Source organism: Rhinopithecus roxellana, chromosome 13 (genome assembly GCF_007565055.1).
Source record: "Rhinopithecus roxellana isolate Shanxi Qingling chromosome 13, ASM756505v1, whole genome shotgun sequence".
In the NCBI taxonomy this organism is placed as follows: domain Eukaryota; kingdom Metazoa; phylum Chordata; class Mammalia; order Primates; family Cercopithecidae; genus Rhinopithecus; species Rhinopithecus roxellana.
This window is the reverse complement of record NC_044561.1, coordinates 38,437,946-38,450,239: the sequence shown is the minus strand read 5'-3', so window position 1 is coordinate 38,450,239 and position 12,294 is coordinate 38,437,946. Positions and strand designations below refer to the sequence as shown.

The window sequence follows — 12,294 nt, the reverse complement described above, 5'->3', positions numbered from 1 at the left end:
GACCCACAAAAAGCCAGCTCTGGTTTCAAACTTGGTTACAATGCTTCCATAAATTTGCAGGGAAATATACACTAAATTATTTCCACCCCAACAATTCCTAAAAGCAGAAAGAAAGGATAAATTGATTCCAAATAAGTGAAAGGTGTAAGTAGTGATCTGCTGTTAAAAAACACATACTAGAAATCAAAAAGAAAGAGGGATGGGAGGATATGGCAATCCCAAGCTAGTTTATTAGACTAAAGAGTATATTAAAAACTTTAAAGTACACAACTTAAACATAACCAACTCACTTTCCATAGCTATCATACACATCAAATAAGAACTGAACAAAGAAAGATCCTTACCTGAATAACAGCACTAAACCAACAAGTATTGCCAACATTTTTTAGCCCAACGGGAGCTTTGTCCTGTCTTTTTCTATCATAAGGGTTTCGAGAATCCCTCCAAACTTCTGTAGGTGTCCTCTTCAAACATGCTTTATTCTCTGCTATGCTGGCTTCAAGAACTCTTAAGCAATGGTGGAAAAAAATGCAGCATTATATAATGGTATATCCCAGCCATACCACACATTTTAAAAGCACTTTCATTACATAAGATTTGAATAATGTATTTGAAGAAATAATATTTAATACTAACTTTACTCAAATAGAGGTTTTAGCAGTGTCAATGCTAATACATAGAGAAGTGTAGCCTTTCTTCCTAAGAAAAATGAAATTTCAAACATAAAATGGTAGTGTTATATAACAGTACAGTAAATCACATTTCAACAAGTCAGATATTTAGTACCAGGAATATATAGCACCTAGATGGATTTTCTGAGAAATAATGATTAAAGCACGTATCCACAATGTAACATAATGACTTCTTATAACAATTACTCTGAATCAAGAAAACATTAAAAACTGAACCAGTTGCACTTTTACCACCGACCACTTAGTTCTTCTACAAAAAAAAAAAGTTAACTGAGTTAAACTTTATGATTCCTTTCAATTCTTGAGATCTATGTCCCTATGACAGCCAAGTAATGGAAAAGAAAACCTACAGTTCACTGCCTTGCCCAAAAGTTTGCCTTTGGGAAAAACTAATGAAATATTTATTAGAATAATAAAACCAGAACAAACTGAATTTGTACAAGACTAGTTTATGCTCAAAAAAGAAAGGTTAATGTACAGTATATAAAAAGTAACTGTAATACAAAAGACTGTGGTATATAGAGGGCATATTTAACTTTTTACTGACTTTTACAAATGGCAGTATTCTCATTTGGAAATTTTGTTCCTTTTGTAATATATATGTATATTTAGACATTTAGATACAGCCAACTTATTTTTATCTTGGTAGTCAGAGATAAACTAAAACATGGAGTAAGTTCTGGGAAAGGTAGATAAAAATACCATAAAACAAGTAGTACCAGTGATCCTATGTAAGAGATAGAAGAGGTACCCAGCAATTTACTAGTACCAGTGCAGATAGATAACAATTATGTAAAAAGAGGATTCCACAGCATAGTCTAAAATATAAAGGGCTCAAAAGTCTAAAAAAACCAGACATAATCCTGAATCTATAGCATATGAACATCTGTCATTATATTTAACTACTAATTATACCAAGAAACAAATCCTTCTTAATAATGTCAACAGAGCAGATATAAGCAGGAAATGGTTCATATATACATTAGTTACAGAAAACTCGAGGACATCTGACTTCTACACAATACACCCTAAGTGTATTTTTCATATTCCAGATCTGGGTCTATGATTACTAAACCCCAGGAAGGTCTTCTGAAATGTTTTAAATATAGTCAATTCCTTTATGCCCCTCTTCTGCTCTCCCAAAAAATATACACCACTTGATTTGTATGTTTACATATAAAATATTTAATGAAATGTCACATTGATATATTGAGATAATGTAAGCTTTTTAGTTCCTTTGCCTTCTCTCTCCCCACACAGAACTTGCAAGAATGTGTGGCCTCAAATGTACTTCTAGGAGCAAGTAACGCCTGAACCATTTGTCACACCATTCCAAAAAGGAAGTTAGAAGGGCAAGAAAGTTAAGGATATGAACCAAGACAACATCTTCCCAGCACTCCTATACAACTTTCTTTACAGAGGTCAAATGAGGTACAAAGTGTAACAACTTTGATTAAAGTTCAAGAGATGCATGTAATTGCTCATTGCTCCTCAAAGTCACCTACGATCTAAAAATAATAACCATTCCCTAAGTAGCTCAATTCAGTCATATGGCAGATATCATCATTCACTGTAACAAAAGTACGGGTTTTAAAGAAATAGGTTTATCATAATACACCTTAACCAAACCACATGGTAGAATTATGGTGCAAAAGAAAAGAATGTAGATGAAATGGGAATGCCATGATTTCGTGACCCTCTTAATTTAAACATATTTTATCACCAGAATTTTACAGCATGCCTCAGTAGGTTTCCCCCTACCATCTCCTCTTGGTTCCTAAAGAACTTAATAAACACACTTATCACCGTGCCGAAAATATTAACCAGTGTCTCCAATCAGTGTCTGAAAAGTAGAAACAAGAATGTGCTTTACTGCTAGAGGGAACATTACATAATGAGGGATAAACACGTTTTTAAAGTAAATGGATGATTAAGATATTAAATGCTGCTACTTCTTGGTTACTGATTGACTGACTGATTGTAAAAGTCACCCTCTAGGTCAAATACTGCTCTACTGCTATGCCTGACCCCCTTCTGTAATCTAGTACTGGCACCATAAATCCAAACTTTTTATAAAGCAAAATCCTGCATAAGGGTTCCTCCCAGGCCTTTCCAATGATACCACCCAAGCTCTTAAGCATAAGGCATGCAATAGCTAAAATCCAGTTATTACCAGCTGGTAGAGGAAAAAAAATAGGCAAATCTCAGAGAGCTCAGAGATAGCCTATAACAAAATGTTTGAAGGGTAAACTCATAAGCCACAAACCAAAAACCAGCCTGACCTATCACCTTGCTTTATCTTCTCAAAATTGGTCATGACCTTGGTATTAAGCAATATAAAAAGATGACAAAATGTTTTGCTGCCTCTTTTCCTTCCACACACTACACTAAATGTTTAAAGCATTTACATATGGTAGATGTTCACGTTTCCATTAAATTTTATTACACAGTGGTTTTCTTTGGGGGGAAGACAGGGTGTTATTTTATAGTTTTGTGTTGTTAAATTGCCTATAGCAGTAATACTGAACATATCCCACTTTATAGCTCACCCAAGCCCCTTTTTGGGAAGTATTACACTCACCGAGAAACATGCATATACTTTAAGCTGTATAGATCAACCAGAAAGAAAAAAAGGGGGGCGGGCGGAAGAGACTATCTCATTTGATTTCCTAAAAAAGCAAAAACAAAACTAATGGTATTTTAATTGGGATCAAACTAAACCCATAAATCAATTTAAGAAGAACTGACCAGTTTGACGATGGTCAGTATTCCAATTCATGAAACAGCATATGTTTCAAAATATTTATGTATTCTTTAATGTGTCTTAATGATGTTTAATCATTTTCTTCATGGACGTTCTTGCATATTTCTTAGATTTACTCCAGGTAACAGGTTTTGTCAAAAATCAGTTGGCTGTATGTGTGTCTATTTCTGGGCTATTCTGTTCCACTGGTCTACGTGTCTGTTTTTTACACCAATGTCATTGTTTTGCTTACTACATTCTAGCAGTATATTCGGAAGTCAGGTAGTGACGCCTCTAGCTTTTGTTCCTTTCGTCAGGCTTGTTTTGGCTATTTGGGCTCTCTTGTGGTTTCATATGAATTTATGGGATTGTCTTTTCTAATTCTCTGAAGGGTCACTGGAATTTTGATACGGACTGAAGTAAGTCTGGAGATGACTTTAGGTAGTATGGCCACTTTAACAATATTAATTCTTCTAATCCATGAACATATGATGTATTTTCACTTGTTTGTGTCTTCTATTTCTTTGCTCAATGTTTTATAGTTTTCAGTGTAGAGATCTTTTATCTCTTTAAGTTTATTCTTAGGGTATCTTGACTTTTTGTAGCTATTGTAAATGAAATTTTCTTAATTTTTCAAATAACTAACAATTAGCATATACAAGTGCTGATTTTTGTACATTAACTTTGTGTCCTACAACTCTACTGAATTCATTTATGAGTTCTAGCAGTTTTTTGGTCAACTCTTTAGGGTTTTCTATACTTAAGATCATATTGTAATATGATTAATGTAATGTAATTAATTAATGTAATTAATAAGATGTAATCTGAAAACAGATTACTTTCTCCTTTCCAATTTCGATGTCTTTTATTTCTTTCTCCTGCCTAACCGCTCAAATACTTCCATTACTATGTTGAATAGGATTGCTGGAAGTGTGCATCTTTGTTAGGTTCTTGATCTTAATGGAAAAGCTTTCATTTTCTTCCCCATTCGGCATACTACTAGCTGTGGGTTTCTCAACTATGGTCTTTATTGTGTTGAGGTACACACTTTCTCTATTTTGAGAGTTTTTAGCATGAAGGGATGTTAAAATTTGTAATGTGCTTTTCTCTGCATCTACTGAAATTATATGGTTTTCGTTCTCTTTGTTAATGTGATGCATCACATTTATTGATTTGTGTATGTTGAACCATCCCTGCATCTCTGGGATGAACCCTGATCATAGTGGATGACGTTTTTAATATGTTGTTGAACTGGGCTTGCTAGAATCTTGTTGAGAATTTCTGCATCTAGGTTCATCAGGGATACTGGCCTGTAGTTTTCTTTTTGTTGTATCCTTGTCTAGTTTTTGAATCAGGGTAATGCTGGCCTCATAAAATGAGTTTGGAAGTATTCCCTCCTCTCTAATTTTCCAGAATAGTCTGAGAATTAATATTAGTTGCTCTTTAAATGTTTGATAGACTTCGGTAATGTAGCCATCAGAAACTGGGCTTTTTTTTTATGTCAGGCTTTAGTAGTTCAATTCTCTCACTCATTGTGGTCTGCTTATTTTTTTCCATTTCTCCTCAATTTAATCTTGGTAGGTTGTGTGTTCAAGAATTTATCCATTTCTTCTATATTCTAGAATTTTTTGGTATACAGTTGTTCATAATAGTCTCTTGTGATCCTCCAATTCTGTGATACATTAGTAATGTTCCACTTTTCATGTCTGGTTTTACTTATTTGAGTCTTTTTTTTTTTTTTCTTAGTCTAAAGGTTTGTTAATTGTTTATCTTCTCAAAAAAATTTCATTGATCTTTTGAATTGCTTTTTTAGTCTCCATTTGTTTACTTCTGCTCTAAGCTTTATTCTTTCCACCCTACCAATTTTGGGTTTAGTTTGTTCTTGCTTTTCAAGTTTCTCTGAGTTGCACAGTTAAGCTGTTTATTAGAAATCTTTCTTCATTTCTGATGCAGGCATTTATTGCCATAAACTTCCCACTTAGAACAGGTTTCACTGTGTCCCATAGGTTTTGGTATAATGTGTTTCCATGCTCCTTTGTCCCAGCGAACTTTCTAACTACCCTTTTAATTTCTTCAATGACCCATTGGTTATTAAGGTGCATATTAACTTCCATGTATTTGTTGGTTTCTAATATTTTTCTTGTTGTTGATTTCTAGTTTTATATAGTTGTGATCCGGTAAAATACCTGATACCATCTCTAACATATGATCTTTACTGGAGAATATTCCATGTACAGTTGAGAAGAATGTGTATTCTGCAGCCGTTAATGTTCTGTAAATGTCCACGGTGTAGTTTAAGTCTCATGTTTCTAAATCATTTGTCTATTGTTAAAAGTGGATGCTGAAGTCCCTACTACTGTTGTACTGAAGTCTATTTCCCCCTTTAAATCTAATAATATTTTCTTTATCTATTTGGATATTCTGGTGTTCAATGCTTATTTATTTACAGTTTTGTTCTTGACAAATTGATCCTTTTATTATTACATAATGACTTTGTCTCTTCTTACAGTTTTTTACTTAAAGCCTACTGTATCTAGTACAAGTATGGCTACTTCTGCTCACTTTTGGTTTGCATTTGCATGGGGTATCTCTGTCCATCCCTTCACTTTCAGTCTATGTTTATATTTAATGATGAGGTATGTCTCTTGCAGGCAACATATAGTTGGGTCTTTTTTTTTTTTAATCCATCTAGCTGCTCTGTATTTTTTAATTGGGGAATTTAATCCACTTACATTCATGGTCACTACTGATAAGTAATAAAATACTCATGCTATTTTGTTTTCTCAATATTTTGAAGATCCTTCATTTGATTCTTCCCCTCTTGTTTACTTCCATGGTTTGGTGGTTTTCTATAATGCTAAGCTTTGTTTCCTTTCTCGTTTGTCTATCTACTATAATTTTTCTTGTGGTTACCATGGAGCTAACATAAAGAGTTTTATAGTCACAACAGACTATTTTAAGCTAATAACAACTTAACTTTGGTCACACAAAAATAATCTAGACTTTTTCTCCTCACCCCCCTACCCCGCCATGTTTAGTGTTTTGATTGCTATAATTTACATCTTTTTTTTTTTTTTTTTGGAAACGGAGTTTCGCTCTTGTCGCCCAGGCTGGAGTGCAAGAGCATGATCTCGGCTCACCGCAACCTCCACCTCCCGGGTTCAAGCCATACTCCTGTCTCAGCCACCCAAGTTGCTTGGATTATAGGCATGAACCACCATGCTCAGCTAATTTTGTATTTTTAGTAGAGATTGGGTTTTTTCATGTTGATCAGGCTGGTCTCAAACTCCTGACCTCAGATGATCTGCCCACCTCAGCTGGGAAAGTGCTGGGATTAGAGGGGCGAGCCACCGTGCCCAGTCACATCTTTATCTTTCATGTGTTCCTCAGCCACTAATTGTAGCTGTTGATGTTTCTGACCTTTTTAACTTTAAACCTTCATATTAGAGGACTGAAGGAATTACACAGCACCATTTTAACACTGGGGTATTCTGAATATGATTATGGATTTGCCTATATTGATGAGTTTTGTATTTTCACATATTTTCAAGATATTAATCATTCTTTCATTTCCTATTATTTCCGGTGTTTCTGTAAGACCAGTCTAGTGGTGATGAATTATGTCACCTTTGCTTGTCTGGAACGTCTCTATTTCTTTTTCATTTCTTAAGGATAGCACTGCTGGATATATTCTTTGCTGACAATTTATTTATTTTTTTCCCAGCACTGTGAATATGTCATCCCACTCTCTCCTGTCTTGTACAGTCTCTGCTGAGAAATGTACTGACAGCGTAACGGGAATTCCCGTATATGTGACGTAATGTTTTTGTCTTACAGCTTTTAGAATTGTGTACTTTTGAGAGGATTTTCGGGGGTTGAATTTTATTGGGGATCTTTTTATTCCTAGATGTCCATAACTTCCCAATACTTTCTTCCAAGAAGTGAAGAAGAGAACAGACAATCTATTTAACCAATTGGGTGGTCTATGCCTTTCTTCACTTCTTCTTTCTCTGGCACTCTCATAATATGAATATAGATTTGCTTAATGGTGTTTGGTAAGTCCCACAGGCTTTCTTCATTCTTTGGTTTTCTTTTTTTTTTCTTCTTCTTCTGACTGTGTTATTTCAAAAGATCTGTCTTCAAGTTCAGAAATGCATTATTCTGCTTGTTCTAGTCTGTTACTGTGACTCTCAATTGTATTTTTTTTTTTTTTTATTTCATTCACTGAATTCCTCAAGCTCCAAGATTTCTGTTTTGTTCCTCTCCGTAATATCTTTGTTCAATTTCTCACTCAGCTCATGGATTTTTTTTTATTAATTTCGTTAAATTGTTGTATTCTCTTACATTTCAGAAGCTTCTTTAATGTCATTATTTTGAATTATTTTTCATGCATTTCATAAATATTCTTTTCTTTCGATTCTGTTACTAAAGGTGCATTGTGGTGCCAGGTTTGGACACCAGGTTTGGAGGTGACAGGTTTCCGTGCTTTTTCATGATTCTTCTGTCTCTATGTTGGTATCTGTGCATCTAATGAACAATTGCTTTTTCCAATTTTAATGAGCAGCTTTCGTAAGAAGAGGCTTTTTCCTATCGATGGGGCCTAGCGTGCTGACTGGAAATGGTGTGTTGACTTTGGTTCAGGGTGGACTCAGTAGTGTGGTCTCCATACACATTATTCAGCTGGAATCCTCACCTGCGATGTCCGTGATTATCTCAGTGACCTAGTGTGCAGGAGAGCATGACTGTGGTGGCATGGTTTTTCTGGAGTTGGGGGCAACAGGCTGGTTGTTGGCCAGGCACATGCTGATGCAGCAGGCCAGAAAGGTTGTACGATGGTCTTTCCTGAATGGCAGGGTTACTGCTGGGCTGGCTATCAGGCCAGGGGTAGATGCATGCAGGTCTGGAGGCTGTGCGTGACTCTGGTGATGCAGGGTTGAGCTGTGGATAGAATGCCTCCAAACCAGCTACTGGACTAAAGGCAGGCAACTGTGGCCCAGCAGCTGTGCAGAATCCTCCAGTGATACAAGCAGACAACCTTTGGGCCAGCTGTTCAAGCTGGGAGCAAGTTCACACAGGCCCACTAGCTGTACACTACTCTCTCCCTTGGGGTAGGGCCACCTCCAGGCCAGCTACTGAGCCAGGGACAGGTGTACACTAGCCTAGTGGCTGCACAGGGCTGCCCTGCCACGCAGGCCCAACTGCTTCCCTAGGTAATAGGGAGCCTTGTGGGTTTAGGCATCAGGGCCCCAGTAATAACTTTGAGCCTAGGCTCCAAGTAGCCAGAATATTAATGCTAGAGGCACTTGTGTGAACTTTGCAGAAAGAAGGCAATGCCTCTGGGATACAGAGTGGCTACTGGCCTCCAAGTCAGAAGCACTCCAGATGTGGGCTTGGTTTCATCACAGTTGTGCCATCCCTCAGCTGCTCGGATTGCAGGGGTGCAGAGTATCAAAAAGGTTCCGGCTCTGGGGGAATGCAGCCACATGTACTTTCAGCAACTGTTTATGCTGGACTTGGGACCTGCGAGGACTGGGGAACTCTCTTGTAGCAGTGACTGCTGGCATCTGCGGCGGTGATGAGTTCTGATGATTCCCAGCTTACCTTCCTTCCTAGAAGAGGAACTCCCGGCTCTGATTCAGTCCTGGCAGGGGAGACAGTATGGCAGAGACAGGATACTTTGCTCTCCTCCCTGTGGAGCTATTCTTGACTCTACGCTCCATAGGGACTTTGCCGTTCTCCTGGTGCTCTCCAGTGCATTTCCTCAGTCACTCCAGATAAAATAAACGTATTTATTGTTCTGGTTCCTTTTCACGAGGGGGATGAGAGCCAAGCAACTCTAGTCGGTGATCTTGCTGACATCACTTCCCATCAGTCTTTTTAATTTTAGCCACTGTGATGGATGAATGCTCTAATGTGTTCTTCAATGAGATGAACAGAATAAAGCTTTTGATCAAACTTGCACAACCCAGACCACCACCCCTGCCACAATCATAATACCCAAAACAGAATCACATCTGCAATCATATGCAAAGTACACATTAAGGAGCGCTATGTTTCTAACACAGAGGCTACCACGACTTGTCAGACGTGTGACTCCTACCAAAAGCTGACCTGTGTATCTGACTGCATGGGGTGTGGCTCCTGCCAGCCGGACAGACTGATTACATCGGCCAGTTGACCCCTCTTCCTGGGGATATCAGTGGTACCTCACTGCTGCTGATACTTTTTCAAGTTGCACTGTTGCTGTTCATCAGTCACCTACAGCCACAACCTTGTGGCCCTGGAAACTAATCTGTGTCATATTTCTTACTTTTCCAGGCCATCTATAACCTGACATAATGCACCTTGATGGTTATTCGATGGCCCTTCCATGCTCCCTAGCATCCACAAGTATCTGGTATTATTGAGCACTGAAATCCTCCTTAAAGATCAATTTTAAAAGATTTCTAACTCTGCCTCCCTCATCCACTCCTGTTTCACACACCATCTTTAGGCAGTTCCCCTTCACAGCTGCTTCCTCAGTAATGATAAGGATAAAAAATGCAGGCGTTATACAGACCTATTTTAATAATTCAGAATTCCACCCTGACTATTCCTGGACATGATCCTTCTTTCTTTCCCCAATGGCAACTCCAGGCTGAAGATAATAAGAAATAACTAGCTGAAACACAGAAGTAATGAGGAAAAAAGATAATCTGCAATCTACCATTTCTTGAAATAGTTGAAGGTGCATGCTCTTTGTAACAATTTTAGCTAGAAAACTTAGCACTATCTTCTAATGAGGCACTTCAAAGTTATTTCATGAGGCAAGCCATTTTCACAAGAAATATACTATAGACACAAACCAGTCACAATGTAGTTTATTAACAAATTTCAGCTGTCCCTATTCCACTTGTGTCCTGGAAGTGACAATCAAGAGATAATAAATACATCCAATTCTGACACTAAAAAGTATATAAATACTTTAAAAACGTTGTACTTAAAAAATTTTATCATGAAATATATAAATGTCTAAACACAGGATTCTAAGATGTAAAAAGATAGGCTTTATCTCATCTAATTATACACAATGTAGTATCCTAATGTGTAACTTCACATTAAATTACCTCTACTAAAATATAATAAGCAAATGATTCTGGAATTTTATTTGCAAAGATTTTCCCTATATGAACTTCAGTAATGAAGAAGGAGTTAATTTACTTTTAGCATAATATATAAATGTCTTCCTTTAAAATGCATCATCTTCTCTTTTGAATTTAGAGTTCCATACCTTAATAAACCCACAGGAGCAAATATATCTCTGATAATGTTTAGCTAGAACTCTCCGCATCCCCTTTTTCTAATACAACATGATTTACATATGAGTTTATTAAATGCATATTTTGCATTGAACACCCATTTGTTCATTACAGGTTATTGAATTTACACATAATTAATATGCCTCTTTTACTTCTAGGGAGTATAGTTTTATGGCATGTTACACTATGCCAAATCTCTATGTCACCTACAATAATAATATCTACTAAATATTTACTCTTTTTAAATTATATTAAAATGTAAAAGACCTAGAATGAAAAAAAGCATTATCTGCAGAGATTTTGTTTTGCCATTTTGGATAAAAACAACTATCCAAAACAATAATATAACATATACATTGAACTGAGTATCAAATTAGGAACGGCCTTCATCCCTTTTTATATTATCTTACTTTTATTATATAATTAGTACATGCTGTTTTAATTAGAAAACACATAATAGAACTACTGATACTAATTGGGAATATAAGCTCACATACATTTTATATTCATATGCTCATATAGATTCATATAAACAAAAGTATAATTTTAAAAATAATATTTGTATCAAGTATACATTCTTTTCATAACCCTTTTCACATAATCATGCCCCTTACATATGAAATCCAACTCATGTGTTTTGTATTTAAAATATTTCTCAAAGTTTAAGTATTATCAAGTTTTATAATTATTCAAGACAATTATGTATTGCAATACACGTTTTAAAAAGAAAAAGAAAAAGCCCAATTCACAGAATTTCTCAAATGCTTCAGAAAACAAGCCTAACTACGTACTTTTTGGTTTTCATTTAAAATTCCTGGCAATAAATATTAGCCACAACTAACGAGGGGGACAACAGATTTTTTTTTTTTTTTGAGACAGAGTCTCGCTCTATCGCCAAGGCTGGAGTGCAGTGGCGCAATCTGGGCTCCCTGCAAGTTCCGCCTCCCGGGTTCATCCCATTCTCCTGCCTCAGCCTCCTGAATAGCTGGGACTACAGGCACCCACCACCACGCCCAGCTAATTTTTTTGTATTTTTAGTAGAGACGGGGTTTCACCGTGTAAGCCAGGATGGTCTCGATCTCCTGACCTCGTGTTCCGCCCGCCTTGGCCTCCCAAAGTGCTGGGATTACAGGTCTGAGCCACTGCGCCCAGCAGACAACAGATTTTAATTAAGTCTTTACATAATATAATGTCTTACAAAGTAGTTTCCAAAGTAACATTTAAAGACATTAAAAAGTCGCACTATGATAAAAAATTATATACCTTTGCTAAATATAGCATTTTGAAACATTTCCTACCATATAGTAATCTTTGATTACTTGGAAAGAAATATCCTATTGATATTATGCCAAGAAAAATTACCTGAGAAATTTGGTACATTCTGTTACCAAAGGACTATGTTAAAGGAACAGAGCATTAAAGTCATAAGACGCATCTGAGCTGTGTGCCTTTGGAAAAAGCATTTAACCTCTTGCAAGCTAAATTTCTTCTGCAGTAACATAGAGTTACCACTACCTTCAAATAGTTCTTTGGAGGATTACAGTTAGTTATAATTTAATGG

General features: G+C 36.5%; 1 protein-coding gene across 3 annotated transcripts in view; it reads right to left on the bottom strand.

Annotated features, from left to right (window-relative positions):
* The window catches only part of USP25 (ubiquitin specific peptidase 25), a 144,878-nt gene that overhangs the window by 83,570 nt on the left and 49,014 nt on the right, over window positions 1-12,294 (bottom strand). For all 3 annotated transcript variants that reach the window (XM_010376174.2, XM_030914944.1, XM_010376175.2), the window contains exon 5: window positions 345-507. In XM_010376174.2, the coding sequence (XP_010374476.1) occupies window positions 345-507 (163 nt within the window). The remainder of the gene's footprint in view (window positions 1-344; window positions 508-12,294) is intronic.